This window comes from Macaca fascicularis, chromosome 4 (genome assembly GCF_037993035.2).
Source record: "Macaca fascicularis isolate 582-1 chromosome 4, T2T-MFA8v1.1".
NCBI lineage: Eukaryota > Metazoa > Chordata > Mammalia > Primates > Cercopithecidae > Macaca > Macaca fascicularis.
The window spans coordinates 128,456,129-128,479,079 of NC_088378.1; the positions used below are offsets into that span (position 1 = coordinate 128,456,129).

Here is a 22,951-nt window from a genome sequence, read left to right on the forward strand (position 1 = left end):
CCCACGACGCCCCCTCCCCTCCGGCCCCCGCACGGCGCCCCGCCCCCTCGACGCCCCCTCCTCGCCGAGACGGGGAGGAGCTCAGTAGGGGGAGGGGTCTGGAGAGGGATGGAGAACAGAGAGAGCAAGGCTCAGGAGAGCGCAGGGGACCTGAGAGGGGTAGGGGAGTATTTGCTGTACCTACCACTGACTCTGCAGGGATCCGGGAGAACCTAAGTGACTTGTGAGATGCCGTGGACCCTGGGGAGAATGGCCCATTCTGTGCATACCTGGAGGCTCTGGCCAACAGTTCCCCCAGAATTCTCCAAGTGGGGGCAGCGGAAGAGGTGGGCCCCACCCACTCTTCAGCAACCCAAAATCTTACAGGCAGACCCAGAACAGCACGGTGTCCTTAATGTCCCCCAGCAGAGTAACCTGAAGATGCTGTGTAGCCCGGAGAGGGGCTGAAGGGTGCATGACTGGGGTCTGGTTTGGCTCTAGACCAATCTGAACCCAAAGGTAGAAACACGCTGGGTTCTGAAAGCCAGGCTGAAGGCTGCTAAACTGACAAATTCATCCCAAGTCCATCTCCAGGCAGTCTGGGCTGTGTCAGGGTATGGCCAAGTCTCCAGCTGTGGGGAGGCCCAGCACAACCCTTGTTCCAGGCACCCCCCATCCCCCGCGCCACCACCCCCACATTCTTTCTTTGTTGTGAAAGCAGCAAGGGGTGTAGGAGGCGGGTCAGGAGGAGTCAAGCTTTAGAAGATGGGCCCCAGCTGCTGCTCAGGCCTCCAAGATATGCTGAGAGGGGATGGATAGTGCCTTGTCTCCCCTCTGGCTCCGGAGGGCCCCCCAGGCCTGCTTAGTCCTCCCTTCCCCCAAGCAGCTGGGAGAACGAATGGCAGCCACAGAGGGCCTCACAGCCAGGAGAAGTGGCGCCAGGACTCCAGGGTCCTGCCACATGGCCACCACATGTCCCTGACAACCCAGTCCACAGCACCTTTTCCTTGGGTTGTGGGCCTCCTTCTTCCCCATCCCCCAGATGCCTTCCTACAGGCCCTGCTGGAGATGATACAAACAAGGGGAGGAAGAGAAGAGAGATCCAAGAATCAACACTCCTCCTGCTGCCCCATCCATCACTGCACCTCACCCTCTGTGAAGGGCCCCAACACAAGCCCTGCTTCATACCCTCTTCAATCAGGACTCAAGTCGCAGAAAGGTTACCTGATTCTTTTATTTAAGAAAAGTGAAATACATGGACCTGAAGTGAGACAGCAGAGGGAGGGAATAAGAGCGGCCAAGGCAAGGCAGCTTGGCTGGCCAGCCCTCAACCCTCTGACTGAAAAGCCAGCAGCAGGCTGCATCTCTGAGGGCCATACCTGCTTTGTACCCACCTTGGGGGCCTCAGAGCTAGCTACTCTAGAGGACCACAGGGTGCGGAGAGGGTGTCCTGAGGGTCCTTCCTAAGAGGGATTCCTGAGGAGGGAGCTGAAACCCTAAGGGCAGCAGCAATCTTCTGGTTAAACTGCTCCCCTTCACTGTCCCACCTAGGGGTGGGGAAGAGCCAGGAGCAATGGGGAATGCTGTGAGGGCTATAGGGGTAGGGGGACCCAGCAGACCTGGGGACTGGGTTGAATGTCAGCTGCTTGAAGAGAGATCCATGGAGCTGGCACTGAGGCCCCGGGAGACCTGAAACAGACAACACTACCTCATCAGTTCAGGGACCTCAGCCTCCCAAAGACTGTCTCCTGGAGTCCATCCATCCAATGGCCACAGTGTATCTCTGGACCTAGGATCACATCCATCTCTGGACCAGTCTATCTCTGGACCTGGGACTTTGTTTAGCCTCTGCTAGGGTTTTCCAGAAGGCCACAATCTGGTGGAGAAGCTCTCTGGAAGAACCACATGAATACTGGCATATACTCTGAGTGTGTTCATATAAGAAGTCATTTGCCATTAAAATATCATTACTGTTTTCTCAGATGGGGATTATTTAATGCTTTTCTTTTTCCATTCTCATCTACTATGAAGGTAGCCGCAGGATGAAAAAATTAGTATCTCCAAATAATTCTTAAATTATTCATAATTCCAAAGTACCAGTTTAAAGAATATTCCTATTTCCCTCCTTATTAACTTATTTGCTACTATGTCTGGCCTGAAACTGTCCGTTGGTGGTCATCACTCACCACAAGCTATCTGCCTGATTCCTTAATAACTGCAATCCCCTGGCTCATCATTATCCCAGATGACTCCTCTCCCCACTTCCCTTACTCCACTGGGCTTGCTCACTGGCTGTTCTTTTTTCATCACCCACCAATATGCTCACAAGCACTGCTCTCACCTGGAGGGGTGCTGCACTAGGTTGGTTCAGATAGTTCAAGGAGGCTGCTCGCTTCATGTTGCTGCTGCAATGGAAAATGGAAGAAATGAGGCCTCCTCTCTTCCTCCTGAGTGGCCTTAAAGCTGTGGGCCTCTTGAGCACTGCCACACAAAATCAAATCACTGCCTCCCCTCTATCCCCTCCCCCAACTTTTCTTATCTGCCTCAGGAACCAGTATCTCAGCTACCTTCATCCCCCAAGTTGGGGCACCCATTCTACCCAAACTCTCTCTCCATGGCTGTCCCATTGACTTCCTCCCTGTTTCTCTCCAAGATACCTCTCCAGAGATCAGGGGCCAAGAGGAGTTGGAGGCAAGGGCTTACTTTACTTGCCTGCTTTACCATATCTTTTTTTTTTCTTTTCTTTTTTTTGAGACAGAGTTTCACTTTTGTCGCCTGGGATGGAGTACAATGGCATGATCTCAGCTCACTGCAACCGCCACCTCCCAGGTTCCAGCAATTGTTCTGCCTCAGCCTCCCAAGTAGCTGAGATTACAGGCACCCACCAGCACGCCCGGCTAATTTTTGTATTTTCAGGAGAGATGAGGTTTCACCTTGTTGGCCAGGCTGGTCTCGAACTCCTGACCTCCGGTGATCCACCCGCCTTGGCCTCCCAAAGTGCTGGGATTACAGGCTTGAGCCACAGCACCCAGCCACTTTACCATATCTTGACTTCCATGTGTACCTGGAAGGCCGAGGCTCAGTCCCCTGGAGCTTCCTCACCAGGATTTCACTGCTTCTGCGGAGCACATCCCGGATCTTGCCCAGAGAGCCACTCCTCTGCAGGGTCCCACTGCCATCCTGGCAGAAAGGGGTGAGCTATGAAAGCTACAGGGATCCCACACAGATGGGTTTCTGAGTCTAGTCCCAGCATTTATTCTGCACACATCCCCCACCCCCAAGGCCCAGTGACTGAAAATAAAAGTCGGGTCAAAAGCTTGCTCCCAGAGATACCCCTGAAGGGATACACTACCTAGACTGGGACAGCATAGCCAAGAGCCTCTCACCACCACCAGCAGGAGTGGGCAGGAGAGATGAAAAGGCAGTGATCAGACTTACCCCGGACCATTCCACAGCCACAGAAGCATCTTCACCTCCCTCGAATTTCACACTGTCCCCAGGGCCCTCCTGGGACGTCCTTCTACCATCACTCTCCCCAAGCAGCTCTGCCACCTTGGTCTGACTGATAGGGTCAGTGCCCTGGAAGGAAAAGGAAGGACCTGGGACTTCCCACTCCTTAACTCCTCAGGATGGGGCTTTCAAATTTTTTTCACCATCAGCCAGTGCAAGGAAAACATTTTTCCTTGTGATGTCTCAGTATATGCCTACTGGAACAATACTCACCTTTTCTATTTGCAATGCATTGCTATATATAGATCTGTATATATTTTTAGCCCCATAGCCCACACTGAATTGATTTCACAACCTACTATTGAGACCCACAATCTGAGAAATTCTTGACTTAGGCTCTCCCCCACCTCACTCCTCTCACCCACACCACCCAGGCCCCTCCTTATGAAAGGGCAGGGTTTCTCCTTCATATCCCCATTTAGTGAATCTTGAAATTAGAGTCCTGACCACAAAGTGCAGGTAGGGGGTAAGAACATGCTTAAAAACAACCACAATCACAACACTGCCTCACTTTCCTCTCCCTCCTGGCCTCATCAGCCTTTCCGCTTATTCTTAGGAGACTCCCAAGAAACCTCAGCAGTCTCTCATCCCCAGGGCCCTTCCCTCAAGGACCTCCTTCCCCTCTGGGCTTCTGACCTGTCTCCGGGACCGCTGGGCACATTCCTCCAGGGTCTCAGCAGCCTCCAGCTTTCCCTGGCGCCTATACAGAGCTCCCAGGTTTCTCAGAGTAGTGTTCACGGTGGGGCTGTGGTGAGAAACAGACCAGAGAAGGAAGAGAGAATGGGTTCAGAAAAGAAAACATTTGTCTTCCAAGCAAGACAAGAGGAAAAAAAAAATAAGAAAATAGGAGAGGGAACAGAGCTAAAGCTCAGGGAAAGTCTACGGGAGGAAGGGAAAAGGTCTGGGAGGCCGGGAGCCTGGATGGAGGGCATCAGAGGCCAAGCTGGCTTTTCACTGGCAGCTCACCTGCTCACTTTGCAGGCCTTGTACCAGCCTCCATACTCAGCATAGGGTGTGCCACCCTCATGGTGCCGGCTCTGCAGGACAGAGAGAGGCCAGAGAGAAGGGCAGGGAGAGCCAAAGATAAGAATACAGAGATGCTGGGATGCACGGTGGCATGGGGCTAGGGTGCAGGCTGGGCTGGGGAGGACACCATGCATCTGGGGCTGGTGCTGGGGTGGGAAGTGTGAGTTGGGCTAATGGAAGGAGTAAGACAGAGACCCTGGTAGCCTTGAGCTCCCCAGGCTGGCCCCCCTTCCCCCCACTCACTTTGCTCATTTCCTCCCGCTCCTCTGCATGCATCCAGATGGGCTTGTGGTCATCTGGGGGTGATACACGGGGTGGGGAGGTTAGAGATCGGAGCTAGACAGTGTCGGAGAGCCAGGACCCAGAGGCTGACAGGCTGGACTGAAGGGGTCTGGCTCCCCCTGGGAACCACTGTGGCCTAACCCCCGACCTTTGGTCTGCATTTCTTTTCTTTCCCACAGCCCCTTCCCCAAGCCCTCACCACTCACCATCCACAGACCCAAACTCCTGCACATGGGCACGGGTCAGGATCTCTTTGTATAGTGTCTCAGCCTCAGCATATTTGCCCTGTTTCAGGTAACAGGAAGCCTAGAAGACAGAAAGGCAAAAATACAGGAACAAAACATGGAGGGAGGCAAGGTCTTCTTTTTTTTTTTCTTTTTTTCTTTTTTTTTTCCAGACAACATCTTCACCAGGCTCAGGGAGTTCCACTTCTCGGTGTCTCTGTGACTTTCCCCAGAGATCTTTCTCACACCTCCTTCTCCAGGTGCAGGGTCAAGGGTATTCCCAGCCCACTCTCAAGAAGCTGTGGAGCTTCTATAACCAGAACGAAGCAAATCCTTCATCCGCAAAGGCAGCCCCAGAAATGGGCACAAACTTGATGAGAGCAGTGTGCCAGATTGTGATGCTTCCTAACTCTAGGACCCAGGTGGCCTCTCCTTCCCGTTCATTCCACCTACTTTGTCCCCTCCTCCCATACCAGGTTGTTCTTGGTCCGGGCTACATTAGGGTTGTCTGGCCCCAGCTGCCCCTCGTAGATGGCCAGTGCTCGCTGGTAGTAGCGTTCCACCGCCTCATACTTGCCCTGGTTTTGGCACAAGAGGGCCAGGTTGTTCAGCTGCTTTGCCACATCTGGGTGATTAGTGCCCAGGACCTGAAAGGGAACAAAGGAGTGGATAAATGGCTATGATTACATGTGTGTGCACAAGCACACGTGTCTGCTTGCATGTAGGCACACACATGTGGAAAGCAGAGGAACGGGAATGAAGGAAGAGAGAACAAGGCAGAGATGGGGGTGAGAAAAAAAAAAGTGAAAGAGGAGTGTTAGACCAGAGAAGCCATGTAGAGAAGGGTAACAGCAACAAGGGAAGAAGGGAGAGAGGGCATGGGTACCTTTTCTCGAATCTCCAGTGCCCGCTGGCACAGAGGCTCTGCCTCCTTGTATTTGCCCCTTTTGCCATAGAGCACAGCCAAATTGTTGAGTGTGGCAGCCACCTATGAAGACAGGCCGGTCCCCATCAGACATTTGGGTTGCAAATGACCTATGGGAATCTGAGGTTCCCCACCTCCCAGCAGGGCCCCACAATCACTGCACAACTCTAAGAGACAAAGACTCTACTACCCTGGAGCCAGGGGCTGAAGGGAGGGGAAACCGCTGAACAGGATGGCTCTGAGGCTAAGGGATAGTATCGCCCTCTAGGGGATTTTAAGAAATTTCTGGAGGTGGTTTTTTTTTGTTGTTTTTTTTCCTTTTTTTTAGTTGCCATGATGATTACCTTTGAGGAGGCAAGAACGCTATAGATGTTCTGCATGTGTGAGACAGCTCTGCCAACTTTTGAATGTCCTGCCGGACATCCAAACACTAAATGTAAGCATTGATATTTGATGGGATATCAAGACAGGAGGATGATTTCTGAGATACATCATCCCTGCCTATCATATGTCATACCATAGGGAATTATTTTCACACAGATCACGTTCAAAAATAACTTTTTGGCCGGACGCAGCGGCTCATGCCTGTAATCTCAGCACTTTGGGAGGCAGAGGAGGGCAGATCACCTGAGGTCAGGAGTTCAAGACCAGCCTGACCAACATGGAGAAACCCTCTCTCTACTAAAAATACAAAATTAGCCAGGCGTGGTAGCACATATCTGTAATCCCAGCTACTTGGGAGGCTGAGGCAGGAGAATTGCTTGAACCCGGGAGGTAGAGGTTGTAGTAAGCCAAGATCATGCCATGTTGCACCCTAACCTGGCAACAAGAGTGAAATTCCATCTCAACAAAAAATAAATAACTTTTCAGCTGGGTGCGGTGGCTCACACCTGTAATCCCAGAACTTTGGAAGTCCGAGGTAGGTGGATCACTTGAGGTCAGGAGTTCACGAGCAGCCTGGCCAACATGGTGAAAACCCATCTCTACTAAAATACAAAAATTACAGTAGCATGCACCTGTAATCCTAGCTACTTGGGAGGCTAAGGCAGGAGGATCACTTGAGCCTGGGAGGCAGAGGTTGCAGTGAACCGAGATTGTATCACTGCACTCTAGGCTGGGTGATACCATGAGACTCTGTCTCAAAAAACAAAACAAAAAAAACTTTTCATTTTTCATTTTCTGTACATTGACAACTCTATCATTTGCTTTGGTGTGATATCCCTACCTTTTTTTTTTCTTTCTTTTTTATTTTTTTGCAGACAGAGTCTTGCTCTGTCGCCCAGGCTGGAGTGCAGTGGTGCAATCTCGGCTCACTGCAAGCTCCGCCTCCCGGGTTCACGCCATTCTCTTGCCTCAGCCTCCCGAGTGGTTGGGACTACAGGCACACGCCGCCACATCTGGCTAATTTTTTGCATTTTTGGTAGAGACAGGGTTTCACCATGTTAGCTAGGATGGTCTCGATCTCCTGACCCTGTGATCCGCCCAACTCGGCCTCCCAAAGTGCTGGGATTATAGGCATGAGCCACTGCGCCCGGCCGATATCCCTACTTAAGGTTGTTTCTCTCTTTCCTTTTATTTATTTGTACTTATTTATTTATTTATTTATTTTGAGAGAAAGTCTCGCCCCATCACCCAGGCTGAAGTGCAGTGGCATGATCTTGGCTCACTGCAACCTCAGCCTCCTAGGTTCAAGCAATTCTCCTGTCTCAGCCTCCCGAGTAGCTGGGACTACAGGTGCATGCTGCCACACCTGGCTAATTTTTGTATTATTAGTAGAGAAAGGGTTTCACCTTATTGGTCAGGCTGGTTTCAAACTCCTGACCTCAGGTGATCCGACCACCTTGGTCTCCCAAAGTGCCGGAATTACAGGAGTGAGCCACAGCACTGGGCCGCTTTTTATTTTGTTGAGATGGAGTCTTGCTGTGTTGCGCAGGCTGGAGTGCAATGGTGTGATCTTGGCTCACTGTAACCTCCACCCCCCAGATTCAAATGATTCTCCTGCCTCAGCCTCCAAATAGTTGGGATTACAGGCATATGCCACCATGCCCAGCTAATTTTATATATATATTTTTAGTAGAGATGGGGTTTCACCATGTTGGCCAGGCTGGTCTGAAACTCCTGACCTCAGGTGATCCACCTGCCTTGGCCTCCCAAAGTGCTGGAATTACAGGCACGAGCCACTGTGCCCAGTCTCTTTCTCTTACACACAAATAAATCTGGTCTGTCATTTCTTTTTTTTGAGACAGAGTTTCACTCTTGTTGCCCAGGCTGGAGTGCAGTGGCATGATCTCAATCTCGATCTCCCCTCACTGCAACCTCCACCTTCTGGTTTCAAGAGATTCTCCTGCCTCAGCCTCCCGAGTAGCTGGGATTACAAGCACCCGCCACCACGCCCAGCTAATTTTTGTATTTTTAGTAGACACGGGGTTTCACAATGTCAGGATGGTCTTGAACTCCTGACCTCGTGATTCGCCTGTCTTGGCCTCCCAAAGTGCTGGGATTACAGGCGTGAGCCACCGTGCCCAACCCTTGTGATTTCTTATAATACTGTACTTTAATAAAGTGTCCACCTATATTTTCAGTGTTTTTTTAAAGAGACAGGTGCTCACTCTGCTATACAGACTGGAGTGCAGTGGCATGATCATAGCTCACTGTAACCTCAAACTCCTGAACTCAAGCGATCCTTCCACCCTAGACTCCCAAGTAGCTGGGACTACAGGTGCACGCCACGGTGCCCAGTAAATTTTTAAATTTTTGTAGAGACAGGGCCTCGCTATGTTGCCCAGGTTAGTCTCCCACACTTGGCCTCAAGTGATCTCCTGCCTTGGCCTCCCAAAGTGCTGGGATCACATGCATGACATGAGCCACTGAACCCAGCCGCTGTCTCATTTTTCTAGTACTTCTCGTATGGAATGGCTTACTGGTCTTCTAAATCCAGAATCATTCATTATATATCAGACCACTTTGCAATTTTTTTTTTTTTTTTTTTTTTGAGATGGGGTCTCGCCCCGTTGCCCAGGCTGGAGTGCAATGGCGAGATCTCAGCTCACTGCAACCTTCACCTCCTGGGTGATTCTCCTGCCTCAGCCACCCAAGTAGCTGTGATTACAGGCATGTGGCACCACACCCGACTAATTTTTGTACTTTTAGTAGAGACTGGGTTTCACCATGTTGGTCAGGCAGGTCTCAAACTCCTGACCCTGTGATCTACCTGCCTCAGCCTCCCAAAGTGTTGGGATTACAGGCGTGAGCCACTGCGCCCAGGCCACTTTGCTATTTCTTTTAACAAAGTTGTACTCAATACAGTTACTGTTGTTTTGTATTTTTATCTTATTATATTACATTGTATATATTGTTCTTATAAATTACTTTTTTTCTTTTATATTTACTAAAGTAGCATATTAACTTTTTTAGAAATCATATATGGATTTACCTATGACTTATCTATGAATTAAGTTCAAGCAAAATACTCGTTATAAAAAGGAGTCACTGAGTCTCAGAGAATTAAGCACTAGGATCACTGGACAGTGCCTGGAAGAAAGGACTTCTTACTCCTCCTTTCTCAGCACCCTTAGTGAGTGGACTGAGGGCAGCAGATGGATGAGCTAAGAGAGGCCAAAACAGCAATGGTATGGGGTGTGGGGTGTGGAGTGTGGGGCAGGGAGGGCAAGGAATACTGACAGCAGGATGATCAGGGCCCAGGGTGCTCTCCCGGATGCTGAGGGCATCATTCAGCAGGTGGGCAGCTTCCTTATACTTATTCTGGTCCCTGGAAGAAGACAAAAGTGACAGGAGTTACCCTGAACTCTGCCTGCAAGCCTTCTTCTTCCCTCTTTCCCTTTGGGAGGACTGAGTACATTTAAGGACTGGGGACCTCCATGAGGAGACAGGAAGCCTGGTGTGGACAGTAAGGGGGCTTCACTGACATACCAGAATGCAGGGCACTGCCATCGCAAGAGGAGGCCACAAGTTATAGGAAGTGAGAGGACAGGGGGAAGAGAGGGAGAGAGCACGCCCCAAAAGAGATTAGAGGAACAGTGATCCCAAAGAATGAGCAAATGCTTAGGTATGGGAAAAGTGAGAGTTCTGGCACATTAAGAAGCACCCGAGTGGGGTGTATCTGGGAGGCCCAACAGGCAGGACAGGTACCCTGTAAAGAGGAAAAATGAAAGCCAAAGGAGGACCAAGGTGGGAATGTAGGGGAAGATCTGGGCACTGGAGGAGGGAAGTCCTCACCGATACACCAAAGCAAGGATGTTGAGCATGGTGGCAACATCAGGGTGGCCACGGCCTGATGTGCGCTCCAGGTCCTCCAGTGCCTGCTTACAGAGTGGCACAGCCACCTCATAGCGACCTTGGGCTGCGTACTGGATCACCAGGTTGTGCAACGTCCGCAACCTTGCTGGGATCTCATATCCACCCTGCTGAGCTGCTGCAGTACCTTGACCACGGGACACTAAACCATCACAGAAAATAAACAAAGGACTCTTCCTCTCTCCTTTGCTGTCTGCCCTTCCGTTCCCCATTGCACGTCTTGTTCCATACCTATGCCTGCCCCAACATGGGCTCTCAATATTAGACCTGCCTCAAGCACTATTCTTTTATTCACTCCCTTGACCTGTGCCCATCACAACCTCAGTTATTCACCCAGTAATTCATTCATTCAACAAACATTTATTTAATAAATATGAACCAAGGGATGTCCCAGGAGTACAAAGGTAAGAAAGACCTGGTTCTGGCCAGGTGCAGTGGCTCACGCCTGTAATCCCAGCACTTTGGGAGGCCGAGGCAGGTGGATCATGAGGTCAGGAGTTCGAGACCAGCCTGGCCAATATGGTGAAACCCTGTCTCTACTAAAAATACAAAAATTAGCCGGGTGTGGTGGTGGACACCTGTAGTTTCAGCTACTCGGGAGGCTGAGGCAGGAGAATCACTTGAATCCAGGAGGTGGAGGTTGTAGTGAGCCGAGATTGGCCCACTGCACTCTAGCCTGCGAGACAGATTGAGACTGTCTCAAAAAAAAAAAAAAAAAAAAAAAAAAAAACCTGGTTCTTTCCCTTGAGGGGCTCATGGTCTCCCCATCTCAGGTTTATTCTCCCACTAGACTGTGAACTCCTTACTGGTGAGACCTATGCCATTTCCATCTCAGTACTCCTAGTGCCTAGCACAGTACCTGGCACATACTCAGTGTTTAATACATGTTTGTGGCCGGGCGCGGTGGCTCACGCCTGTAATCCCAGCACTTTGGGAGGCCGAGGCGGGCGGATCACAAGGTCAGGAGATCGAGACCACGGTGAAACCCCGTCTCTACTAAAAATACAAAAAATTAGCCGGGCGCGGTGGCGGGCGCCTGTAGTCCCAGCTACTCAGGAGGCTGAGGCAGGAGAATGGCGGGAACCCAGGAGGCGGAGCTTGCAGTGAGCCGAGATCGCGCCACTGCACTCCAGCCTGGGCGACAGAGCGAGACTCCGTCTCAAAAAAACAAAACAAAACAAAAAAAATACATGTTTGTTCAGTGGAGAGGCTGAGGAAATCGAAGTACTAGCCCAGCCCCTGCCCTGTCTCCAGAAAAAGTGGATAACCTATTTCCAGATGGTGAGTGTCCTGTGTACAGGGTGGGCCACAGCTAGGGCCAGCCTCCTGCTGCCCCTTTTCACCATCCCATTCCCGAGGCAGACTCACAGCCATTGCTGGGGTCCTCTTCCTCCTCATTAGGGAAGAGGTCATCCAGGGAATCCTTGGTGGCATCGCCTTCTTTCTCCTCCTAGAAGGGAAGAAGCAACATTAAGGGCCAAGATATCCCTACCTAGTAGCCTCCTCAGTGACCCCTCTAAGCCATGAAATCACAGACAGATGGGGCATAGGAGAAGACTGTTGTTCCTGTCTCTGCCCCGGAAAGGCTAGCAACTGGCCCAACCAAGCCCAGGCCTCTGGTTTGTAACAGCCAGAGATGCTTTGGACAAAACTTCCCCCTCCTTCTCATACAGAAAGTTTCCTTCCTGGCCGGGTGTGGTGGCTAACGTCTGTAATTCCAACACTTTGGGAGGCCGAGGTGGGCGGATCACCTGAGGTCAGGAGTTCAAGACCATCCTGACCAACATGGAGAAACCCCATCTCTACTAAAAATACAAAATTAGCCAGGCGTGGTAGCGCATGTCTGTAATCCTAGCTACTCGTGAGGCTGAGGCAGGAGAATCGCTTGCACCTGGGAGGCAGAGTTTGCGGTGAGCTGAGATCGCGCCATTGCACTCCAGCCTGGGCAACAAGAGCGAAACTCCGTCTCAAAACAAAAAAAAAAAAAGAAAAAAAAAGATTAAAAAAAGTTTCCTTTCTAACCACCCTCAATCTCTCCTTAACTCTTGTAATTATGGCCCTATGCTGATCTCTGTGTGTTTATGTTGATTATATGTCTGTCCTGTCTCTCCTGAGGGAAGGGAGTATGTCCGATCTTATTGACATGTACCCAAAAAGTGTCTAGCTCAGCCTGGTGCCCATCATCTGCACAGCTCATTCTGGACTTACTGCACAACCCTCCCTCACCGTCTAACCTATTCTGCACCAGGAAAATCTGCTGTTCCCCATCAGGAACTGCAGCCTCATCCAAACACCAACCTTCCTACCCAGCTTCACCAATGTGTCCTGTGCAATCCATCTACTCACTTTCCCTGAGAGAGACCAGCTTTTCCAGGCTGTAAGCCTTATCCATGACACCCTACACTCCAGTCTAAAAAGCTCCTTCCTCTTCCTCATCATGAAATTTCAAAATCCATCTCGAATGGGATGGATCCTAACCCACTGAAATGGGAAATCCAACCTATATCCTACCCATCCCTGTACCCTGCTTCCTCAATTTTTTTGTTAGTTTTTTGAGACAGAGTCTCTGGTCTGGCAACAGCCCAGGCTAGAATGCAGTGGTACAATCACAGCTCACTGCAGCTTCTACCTCCTGGGCTCAAGCAATCCTCCCACCTCAGCCTCCCGAATAGCTGACACTACAGGTGCACACAACCACATCAGGCTAATTTTTTAAATTTTTGTGGAGACGGGGTCTCACTATGTTGCCCAGGCTCCCTGCTTCCTCCATGAATTCTTCTTAGACCATTCCAGCTCTCAGAGACATATCTCCGTGAAATTCTTCCCACACTGACTGAACCACTCATCCAGCACTGAGCACTTGCTGCTTTGTATTTTGTCACATATGTGTTCTCATGGATAAGACTTGTTCCCTACAGATACATCTGAAGAAAACACACTCTCAGCCAGGCACGGTGACTCACACCTGTAATCCCAGCATTTTGGGAGGCTGAGGCAGGCAGATCACTTGAGGCTAGGAGAATGAGACCAGCCTGGCCAACATGGCAAAACTCTCCGTCTCTACTAAAAATACAAAAATTAGCTGGGTGTGGTGGCAGATGCCTGTAATCCTAGCTGCTTGGCTGGCTAAGGCACGAGAATTGCTTGAACGCCAGAGGCGGAGGTTGCAGTGAGCTGAGATGGCATCACTGCACTCTGTTGAATGAGGGTTAAATATCACACATTTTGGGTCAGGCATGGTAGTTCACACCTGTAATCCCAGCACTTTGGGAGGCCCAGGCGGGCAGATAACCAGAGGTCAGGAGTTCAAAACCAGCCTGGCCAACATGGTGAAACCCCATCTCTAGTAAAACTACAAAAATTAGCCAGGTGTGGTGGCAGGCGCCTGCAATTCCAGCTGCTTGGGAGGCTGAAGCAGGAGAATTGCTTGCACCTGAGAGGCAGCGGCTGCCATGACCCAAGATTGCACCATTGCACTCCAGCCTAGGCAACAAGTATGAAACTCCGTCTCAAAAAAAAAAAAAATTCACACATTTTGAAAGCAAATTTTAGGAGGGTCATGCTCAACTGGGCTATGCTTTCCCTAATTGTAGCACGCAGGATTCTGGATTGGAATTGTCCAGGTGTTTGTCTGTCTATTTGTCAAGCTTGTAATTGTGAGAGCAGGAACTGTGTGTGCCCCACTCACCAGTGCAGTGCACAACGCCTGGTACATAGGAGGCATCTCATTACATGTTGACTGAATTAGCTGAATATAGTTTTTCCCCTTGCTGTCACCAGGAGCTGGTGTCAGGGCTGAAAAAGGAATTCTTTCAGGTAAGAGCAGTTTGGGTAGAGCTAATGGACCCTGAGGATGATGAGGCAATTTCCCCCATGTCTGTGGTAACTCCTGGCTGCCCACCCCTTAGCCAGTCTCGCCTGTGAACACTCACCGTGGTGTGTCCATCCTCATCATACTGTCGCAGCTGCCCCAGGAACTCCAGGTGCTTCTTTTCCTCCTCCAGCTGAGCCACAGCCTGTTCACTGCGCTGTAGCCGCTGCTGGGTGCCAGCCAGCTCGTCCCGCAGCCACTGGTTCTCCTGGCATAGCCGCCGCACCTGAGCCCGCAGCTTCTGTTTCTCCGACTCCACTGTGCTCAGGTGGCTGGCTAGAGCCAGCATCACCTAGATGGGCATATCCCCTGAGCTCCAGATTCTGGGTGGGAGTATTCAGGAACAGGTGGAAGGGGAGCCTACTGGGACGTAGCAAGACTGGCAGGTGCACAAAGGAGCCAGAAGGTGGGGGTGTAGCAGTGGCACTACCTTCAAAACATCCTGAATCCAATTTCCCACCACCTCCACTGCCGTCACCCTGGGCAAAGCCACTATCAATTCCTACCCAAATTACTACAATAACTTCCTCACTGGCCTCCTTGTTGCTGCCCTTGTTCTCCTACTGTCTATTCGTAACCCAGCAACCAGATGATGCCAAGTTAGACCACATCACTCCTCTTCTAAAAACATTCCAATAGTTTCCATCTCACTCAAAGTAAAATCAGGGTCAGGCACAGTGGCTCACGCCTGTAATCCCAGCATTTTGGGAGGCCAAGGCGGGTAGATCATGAGGTCAGGAGTTCAAAACCAGCCTGGCCAACATGGTGAAACACCATCTCTACTAAAAATACAAAAATTAGCCGGGTGTGGTGGTGCGCGCCTGTAGTCCCAGCTACTCAGGAGGCTGAGGCAGGAGAATCGCTTGAACCTGGCAGACAGAGGTTGCAGTGAGCCAGGATGGTGCCACTACATTCCAGCCTGGGCAACAGTGCAAGACTCCATCTCAAAAAAAAAAGTAAAATAAAAGTCCTCGGGATGGCCTACAAGTTCCACTTGATCCATCTCCCTCCCCTCATTCACTCTACTGCAGCCATACTGGCCCCTTGCTGTTCACTGACCTCACCAGGCAGACTTCCGTTCAGAGTCTCTGCACTTGCTGCTCTCTCTGATTAGGACGCCCTTCCCCTGTTTAATAGGCATGACTCATTCCCCTCACCTTCACATCTTTGCCAAAATGTCACCTTTTCAAAAAAGGGTGACCTTTTTTGACCACCCTATCTAAAATTATACCCTCTCTCCACAGTCCCTAGTCTCCTTCCCTGCTTTATTTTGGTCCTTTTATCCTTAGCAATTATCATTCTGGCATACCAAATCATTATTTATTTAGGTATTGTCTGTCTTCCCCAGCTAGAAGGTAAGCTCCAAGATGGCAAAGATTTTTACAATTTTGTTCAATGATGTATTTCTTCAGTGACCAAAAGCATTCTGGCACATAGTAGTGACTTAATACATATTTAATGAATGGATGCAAACGTCTAGAGTGAGGTGATCCCAAGCAACCCCAAACCTTCAATCAGGTACCTGCTCCTCCATCCACCCTGGACCACTTGGCACCACCTTTGCCCTCTCACCTGGGCCTCACTCAGCCCGAGCTCAATGTTTTCCATAGAACGGCGAAGCTGCCGGGCCTTCTCATGCACCAGCCCTTCCTCATGGCCTCCCTGCTGCAGACACTCAATGGTCTGGGACAGGCTTTGCAGCACGGCCTGGTGTTCACTGTGCAGGGCCTCTAGCCCTTGGCTGACCAGCCGTGTGCTCCCCAGGATCTCCTCTTGGCTGAGCCGGTGGCCTGCAGGCTCATCCCGCTGCCCCAACACCAGGCCTGACATCCTGGCCTGGGGGACCTTGCCCGGTCTAGGGAGAAACAACAGAGTTCGGCTGGCGTAAAGATGAGACAGAGAAGCTGAGAACTTTCTCAGAGGGTGGTGGGAATCCAAGTGAAGGGACAAAAGTAAGAGTGACCCTGTGGCTTAGTTGGAGAGAGAGAGTGACCAGCAGGCAGGGAGCCCAGATCACTAAACTCAAAGTTAAGGTTGTGGGCAAAGTGAGAGGGAGATGAATTGACTTAAATAAAGAAAGACTATAGTAGGAGCAAAGGTGCTTAGAACTAGCAGAAGGATTCAGGACTTAGGAAGAGAACAGAAAAGCAGTTAGAGCCTGAGTTAGGAAAAGTTATCCAGGGATGAGAGACAGCACTATGGAGATCACAGAGGATCTGAGGGAGAGCTTCAAAGGGCACAGGGCTAAAGTGGGATTATGCAGAAAATAATGCAAGGATCTAGAAAAAAGAGAAGGAATCTCTGCAAAGTTAAATCAGGGAAGAAAGGGAAAAGAAGAAAACAGGAGCCTTCCTTGCAGGATCCACATTAGAGGGTCCCAGAAAGCTCAAGGTCTTCAGGCTGCATCACCTGCAGAACTAAGCCCAGCACCTCCAAACCTGGTCAGTCCTACATCTTTTCCTACTTACCTTCAACCCATACTTCCCACCCCCCAGGACCCAGACTGTGTTCCCGCTTCCTCAGAAGGGTCTTGTTTCTCATCTTTGAAGTCTTCTTACCTGTGTACAGAGCAGAGGCCCTGGCTGTGGCACTCAGGCCGGAGCCCGGAAGAAATGTTCAGCAGCCAGAGAATGAGAAGGATCTGCCCTGCCCAAAGTCCAGAAGTCCAGCGTTCCCACCCCTTCTCTCACCACTTCACAGCTACCCAGAGGACCTGGCACAGAGCCCCACCCAGGACAAACAGCCTCCCTCCCTCACTCCCTCTGCCTACAGGTCTTTAAAGACGCCCAATTCCCTTCTTCTTCCCCAAGCCAGCCTCCCTCATCGCCGGCCTGGGGAGCTACTGTCTCCCAGGAATATGAGAGAGAGAGACTTAATCAGAGACCTACAGCAAGAGGCATGTCTGGGAAAGGGGAGGGAGGAACACCTGGTCACTCCACACCCAGTCACTTCAATGGCTTTGTCTCTGTCACGGTCACCTACAAACAGGCTCTGAGAGGTATCACCGTAGGGTGCCCCCCTAATGCCCGATGATGCAGGGAAGAATGGGAGGTCTGCTGAACGGCTGCCGGGTCACAAGGAGGGTCTCCCCGGCCTGGAAACGCAGTAGAGGAGTGCCTCGGGCTGTCGACCTGCCCTGGGGCCCAGGGTTGGGAGAATGAGATGGGCGGGGGCGGTAGGGGGGAGGTGTGGATGGACGACCGAGGTCCGGGGCTCCAGCGAGGACCTGGAGGCCTAACAACCCCGAGGTCACTGAATCAGTTGGTGGCGCAGGGGGCGGGGCAGGCCGGCTATCTGTCTGTCTGGACGCCGAGGGGCGGGGAAGAATCGCGAAGGGCGGAGTTTTTGAGCCTGGAGTTTTGTAAGATTGGTTGGAGGGGGTTTGTTTATCTTTCTGGGAGTGCGAGAATAAGAGATGGCAGAGACCTTAACCTTCAGCCTCAGAGGTACCCTCAAAGACTCACCTGCAATCTGCCGGTCTGGCTGCCGCTCTTGCCGGTACTGCCCCTTTAAATCCATGATGGCTGCCTCTCGAGGCAATTGTTTTGACGGGTCTGGGGGCGGGGCCTGTTTCCTAGTCACGGGACATTAGAGCTGCCCGCGGATTGGCTCTCACCGCGTTCAGGTAGGAAAGGAGGTGTGTATCCTGCTTGGGCTCCAGTTTTCTGCCCGCCTCCGTTTACGTTTTGCGGAGCGACGGCGCCGGACAGTCAACGTCATCTAGGAGCGCCGAGCAGCTTGGCTAAAAGTAAGGGTGGCGTGCTGAGACCTGGATAGCCGGATGGCCCTGTGGGCACTGACCCGCGCTCTGCGCTCTCTGAGCCTGGCGCCCCCGACCGTCGCCACCCCTGCCCCGAGTCTGTTCCCCGCCGCCCAGGTAATCCATCTTACCCGGGAAGAAGGCTGCTTCCATTCGGGCTACCGGAGATGGGGTCTGCGGGGATGCGAGGCGGGGGTTGCAAGTCTGGTCAGGAGTCACGCAGGTCCATGACCATGGATAAGGCACACTCAGCCTCAGCTTTTTCCTCCACAAGTGTTGCTATCTCATAGGGCGAAATTCTTCAGACGAGATACTTAAGGTGAAAGTGCTTTACAGATCACCGGTTATACAGGTTTCGGTAATAACTAACGTTTATCGAGTGCCTATGATAAGCCAGGTATAGGTAATAGACGTTTCAAATAAATGAACTCCTTTCAAATACTCTATAAGGCAGTTACTATTCCCATTTTGTAGATGAGGAAAATGATAAGGAGTCCAAGGTCACACACACAACTATCAGAGCTAAGCAGTCTGTCTTTCAGAGCCAGTGCTCTTAACCATTATGATACGATACCTACAAGGATGAGTTACTGCTGATATTAGAGAATGCAGGGCAAGATACAAAGCACAGTGGCCTCAGGGGAAGGTATCCTGAGGTCCTAGTGGGTGGGTGACTGGTGAGTCACGCAAAAGAGAAGTAAGTCTTGCTCCTCTGGAGCTCTCAAGCTGCTTATGGTAGAGTTTGACAGATGCATGTTTAAAATTCAAATCCAAATCAACCTACTCTGAAATGCTGGGAATACAGCAAGGAACAAGAGTGAAATGACCCCTCCCCTCCATTCGTATGTGAATAATTCCCAGCAACATAATGCAGAGGGCAAAAGGAATTGGCACTGATGGTGATACATGGATGTATGGAAGTTACCAGCTATGGAGAAGGGAATTGTTTAGGTAAAAACAGATTCCTGGAGATGAGAGTTCTGGGCCAAATTTGGAAGGAGATGATCATGGGGAGAACATTATTGGGCAAGCTGTGAAGGGTGGAATTTTTGGATAGCTGGTTTGGGATACATCCAGGAGGAAGTGGGCTGCAAGCTAAAATTGATCAGTGCCCTCCGACTTGGTTCTCTGATGCTTTGCCTTCAACTAGCTTTCAAATGAAAGAGATGTCTTTTTATCCCCAGATGATGAACAATGCCCTCCTCCAACAGCCCTCTGCCTTGATGTTGCTCCCCTGCCGCCCAATCCTTACTTCTGTGGCCCTTAATGCCAACTTTGTGTCCTGGAAGAGTCGTACCAAGTACACCATTGCACCGGTGAAGATGAGGAAGTCTGGGGGCCGAGACCACACAGGTGGGAGCAAGGACAAGGGGATTTAAGCAATCAAAGGGAAAAACATGTTAAGACCCTAGATCTGTATATTGACACACTTGTACCTTGTAAGGCAGAGGAATGTAATTAAAAAGCACTTATTTGGCTCCTTTTGCATGTAGTATGTGCACAGGAACCAGAGAGTAGAATACAAAGCAAAAGGTAATTGGTCTGTACTTCTAAAGATATTTTGGGTAATTGAAGAAAATGGGCCATACACAGGATGTGCCATGACATTTTCCTTCACACCCTTCGAAAATTTATAACAGACTGGGTAAGGTTGCTCATGCCTGTAATCCCAGCACTTAGGGAGGCTGAGGTGGGCAGATCACCTGAGATCACAAGTTTGAGACCAGGCTGGCCAACATGGCAAAACCTCGTCTCTACTAAAACTATAAAAATTGGCCAGGTGCAGTGGCTCACACCTATAATCCCAACACTTTGAGAGTCCAAGGCAGGCAGATCACTTGAGGCCAGGAATTCAAGACCAGCCCGACCAACATGGTGAAACCCCATCTCTACTAAAAATATAAAAATTAGCCAGGTGTAGTGGTGCAATCCTGTAATCCCAGCTACTTAGGAAGCTGAGGCATGAGAATCACTTGAGCCTGGGAGGTGGAGCCTGCAGTGAGCCAGGATCGCGCCATTGCACTCTAGCCTGGGCAGCAGAGCAAGACTCTGACTGAAAAAAAAAAAGATTAACCAGGTGTGGTGGCAGGCACCTGTAATCCCAGCTACGCAGGAGGCTGAGGCAGGAGAATCACTTGAACCCAGGAGGTGGAGGTTGCAGTGAGCCGAGATCACGCCATTGTATTCCAGCCTGGGTAACAGAGCAAGACTCGTCTCAAAAAATGTGTATATTTATAACAGGCTGGGTGTGGTTGCTCCTGCCTTTAATCCCAACACTTTAGAAGGCCAAGGCGGGAGGATCACTTGAGGTCAGGATCCAACCTGGGCAACAGAGTGATACCCTGTCACATGCACAAAAAATAACAGTTGAAATTATTTGAGTATGATTTACATGACTCTAGTAAACTTATTGATTTCAGTAATTTGAAAATATTTTATCTGGAAGTTTTATACAATTTCAGTAATGTTTTTTCACTTAGCTTCATGTTGGTGTTGACCCTCCTTACTCCAGTGTGCTGTGCAAATTGTGATCATTCTCTGTAAGCAGTGCTCTCTGGCAGAGAATGGGCCAGGTCCCAGTGCTGGAAACTGAACTACTCTCACCTGAATCATATCCCCCAACTGTCCTAAACCACAGGCCGAATCCGGGTGCATGGTATTGGTGGGGGCCACAAGCAACGTTATCGCATGATTGATTTTCTGCGTTTCCGGCCTGAGGAGACCAAGTCAGGACCCTTTGAGGAGAAGGTTATCCAAGTCCGCTATGATCCCTGTAGGCAAGTTTGGGATGTGGGATGATGATGGAATGGTCTGAATAACTGCATAGCTTCTCAGGAGATATAGGGCTGCCTAGATGGTCTGCTTACCTGTCCCTCACCCTGATCAGGTCAGCAGACATAGCTCTGGTTGCTGGGGGCAGCCGGAAACGCTGGATCATCGCCACAGAAAACATGCAGGCTGGAGATACAGTCTTGAACTCTAACCACATAGGCAGAATGGCAGGTGAGAGATGGCTACCAGATGTGTGGGCTGGAGGCAGCAAAGGTTCTAGAGCTAATGAAATCCTGTCTTTTAGTTGCTGCTCGGGAAGGGGATGCGCATCCTCTTGGGGCTCTGCCTGTGGGGACCCTCATCAACAACGTGGAAAGTGAGCCAGGCCGGGGTGCCCAATATATCCGAGCTGCAGGTATGGGGAAAGGAGTTGCCTGGGTCCTATAGTTTGGAAAGGCAAGGAGAGTCTGAACCCATGGTTCCACATCTGGTACTGGCAGAGAAAATTAAGGAAAAAACAAGAAACATGAGGATGAAGATATGCATGTGTTTTGACCTAAAATGTAGCATGCATCCTTCTTTGTGTATCTGTTCCTAAAGAGCAAAGCAAGGGCAGCATATGGGATGTGGCCCCTGTGTAAATTCCTCTGCACCCCCCCGTTTTGTGGAGGGTGGCAGATCAGCTTCTTTCCCCAGGGACGTGTGGTGTGCTACTGCGGAAGGTGAATGGCACAGCCATTATCCAGCTGCCGTCTAAGAGGCAGATGCAGGTGTGTATGGGTATGGCTGGGAGGGGTCAGCAAAGGAGGAATTTTTGGAATATAACTTTCCTGTCTGGGGTAGGTAGGTCCCAGGTGTTTTATGATGCAAGGAACTGCCTTGAGCTAAGGCTGTCCTTTTCTGCCACATGACTTAGGTGTGCTTTGTCGGATTGGCACCATAAGTAATTTTTTTTTTTTCGAGACAGAGTCTTGCTCTGTCGCCCAGGCTGGAGTGCAGTGGCACGATCTTGGCTTACTGCAACCTCCACCTCCCAGGTTCAAGCAGTTCTCCTGCCTCAGCCTCCTGAGTAGCTGGGATTGCAGGCATGCACCACCACAGCTGGCTAATTTTTGTGTTTTAGTAGAGATGGGGTTTCACCACGTTGGCCAGGCTGGTCTCGAACTCCTTACCTCGTAATCCGCCTGCCTTGGCCTCCCAAAGTGCTGAGATTACAGGAGTGAGCCACTGTGCTCGACCCTAATTTTTTTTGAGACAGGGTCCCTATTGCTTGAGTGCAGTGGCACAGTCAGCTCACTGCAGCCTCAAACTCCTGGGTTCAAGCAATTCTGCCTCAGCCCCCCAAGTAGCTGGGACTACAGGCGCACGCCACTATACCAGGCTAATTTTCGTATTTTTGTAGAGGCAAGGTATCACCATGTTGGCCAGGCTGGTCTCAAACTCCTGAGCTCAAGCGATCTGCCTGCCTAGGCTTCCGAAGTGCTGGAATTACAGGTGTGACCCACTGCACCTGGCCCTGGCTAATATTTTTTATTTTTGTAGAGATGGGGTCTCATTATGTTGCCCAGGCTGGTCTCGAACTTCTGAGCTCAAGTGATCCTCCAGCCCCGGCCTCCCAAAGTGCTGGGATTACCGGCCTGAGTCCTTGCGCCCAGCTCTTTGTTTTCAACTACCTAGTTCCTACTGTAGGACCTTCACTTAGCTTCAACCATCTTGTGCTTTTCCTTTTTCCTCTCTCCTCTCCTTGAGTCTAAGAAGCCCCCCAAGGGTTTTGCTGTCAACACTGTCAAGCTCTTTCCCCCACATTGTATAGAATCTCCATCTGTTTTCTCTGTCAGGTGCTGGAAACGTGCATAGCAACAGTAGGCCGAGTATCCAACGTTGATCATAACAAACGGGTCATTGGCAAGGCAGGTCGCAACCGCTGGCTGGGCAAGAGGCCTAACAGTGGGCGATGGCACCGCAAGGGAGGCTGGGCTGGCCGAAAGATTCGGCCACTACCCCCTATGAAGAGTTACGTGAAGCTGCCTTCTGCTGCTGCCCAAAGCTGATATCCCTGTACTCTAATAAAATGCCTCCCCCTCCTGTAATCTGTTACTGGTTTTTTGCGGGAGGGGATGGTACAGACTGAACGTGGGGAAAAGAAGTAAAAAGTGTGGGAGGAAAAGAAAGTACAGGACACTGGGTCTGTCCCCACCCCAATTCCCTTACAGGTAATGGAGCCGGGGGTGGAAATAAATGACGTCCAAGGCCTTTTCCAGTTGTGACTGGGAAACAGGGTGGGCACT

The 22,951-nt window shown here is 50.6% G+C and overlaps 2 protein-coding genes across 10 annotated transcripts; one reads left to right on the forward strand and one right to left on the reverse strand.

Annotated features, from left to right (window-relative positions):
- Window positions 1-1,195: 1,195 nt before the first annotated feature.
- Window positions 1,196-17,650, reverse strand: KLC4 (kinesin light chain 4). 7 transcript variants are annotated; one of them, XR_012433793.1, is made up of 16 exons: window positions 17,596-17,650; window positions 15,704-15,986; window positions 14,193-14,423; window positions 11,629-11,710; window positions 10,183-10,402; window positions 9,628-9,715; window positions 5,908-6,009; window positions 5,495-5,668; window positions 5,004-5,103; window positions 4,759-4,811; window positions 4,456-4,526; window positions 4,126-4,234; window positions 3,418-3,558; window positions 3,044-3,186; window positions 2,321-2,384; window positions 1,196-1,668 (listed from the first exon to the last, which is right to left on the reverse strand). XR_012433793.1 is itself a non-coding variant. In XM_015449391.3 (16 exons), exons 2-16 carry the CDS (start codon window positions 15,959-15,961, stop codon window positions 1,618-1,620), a joined length of 1,860 nt encoding a protein of 619 aa, XP_015304877.3. In that variant the 5' UTR covers window positions 15,962-15,986; window positions 17,596-17,650; the 3' UTR covers window positions 1,196-1,617. The 7 variants fall into 7 exon arrangements, 5 of the variants coding, with proteins under 5 accessions (XP_015304877.3, XP_073894138.1, XP_005553013.3 ...); XR_012433794.1 differs by having other exon boundaries at window positions 16,690-17,650; XM_015449391.3 differs by having other exon boundaries at window positions 3,044-3,159.
- MRPL2 (mitochondrial ribosomal protein L2) lies at window positions 17,075-22,753 on the forward strand. 3 transcript variants are annotated; one of them, XM_015449393.4, is made up of 7 exons: window positions 17,075-17,129; window positions 19,076-19,244; window positions 20,530-20,668; window positions 20,779-20,894; window positions 20,968-21,078; window positions 21,360-21,433; window positions 22,502-22,753. In XM_015449393.4, the coding sequence occupies exons 2-7, from the start codon at window positions 19,076-19,078 to the stop codon at window positions 22,712-22,714; spliced, it is 822 nt and encodes a 273-aa protein (XP_015304879.1). In that variant the 5' UTR covers window positions 17,075-17,129; the 3' UTR covers window positions 22,715-22,753. The 3 variants fall into 3 exon arrangements, with proteins under 3 accessions (XP_015304879.1, XP_005553010.1, XP_015304880.1); XM_005552953.3 differs by lacking the exon at window positions 17,075-17,129 and adding an exon at window positions 17,840-18,008; XM_015449394.2 differs by lacking the exons at window positions 17,075-17,129; window positions 21,360-21,433 and adding an exon at window positions 17,840-18,008.
- The last annotated feature ends 198 nt before the right edge of the window (window positions 22,754-22,951 follow it).

What these genes read in the sequence shown, in the direction of transcription:
- KLC4 (XM_015449391.3), bottom strand. Translation starts at nt 15,961, where the DNA reads ATGTCAGGCCTGGTGTTGGGGCAGCGGGATGAGCCTGCAGGCCACCGG. An exon ending in ATCCTTGCTTTGGTGTATCG is followed by an intron (nt 9,716 to 10,182) that starts GTGAGGACTTCC and finishes GTCTTCTTCCAG; the next exon opens with GGACCAGAATAAGTATAAGG. An exon ending in AAGGCCTGCAAAGTGAGCAG is followed by an intron (nt 4,235 to 4,455) that starts GTGAGCTGCCAG and finishes TTCTCACCACAG; the next exon opens with CCCCACCGTGAACACTACTC.
- MRPL2 (XM_005552953.3), top strand. Translation starts at nt 17,913, where the DNA reads ATGGCCCTGTGGGCACTGACCCGCGCTCTGCGCTCTCTGAGCCTGGCG. An exon ending in GTCTGTTCCCCGCCGCCCAG is followed by an intron (nt 18,009 to 19,075) that starts GTAATCCATCTT and finishes TTTTATCCCCAG; the next exon opens with ATGATGAACAATGCCCTCCT. An exon ending in GTCCGCTATGATCCCTGTAG is followed by an intron (nt 20,669 to 20,778) that starts GCAAGTTTGGGA and finishes CACCCTGATCAG; the next exon opens with GTCAGCAGACATAGCTCTGG.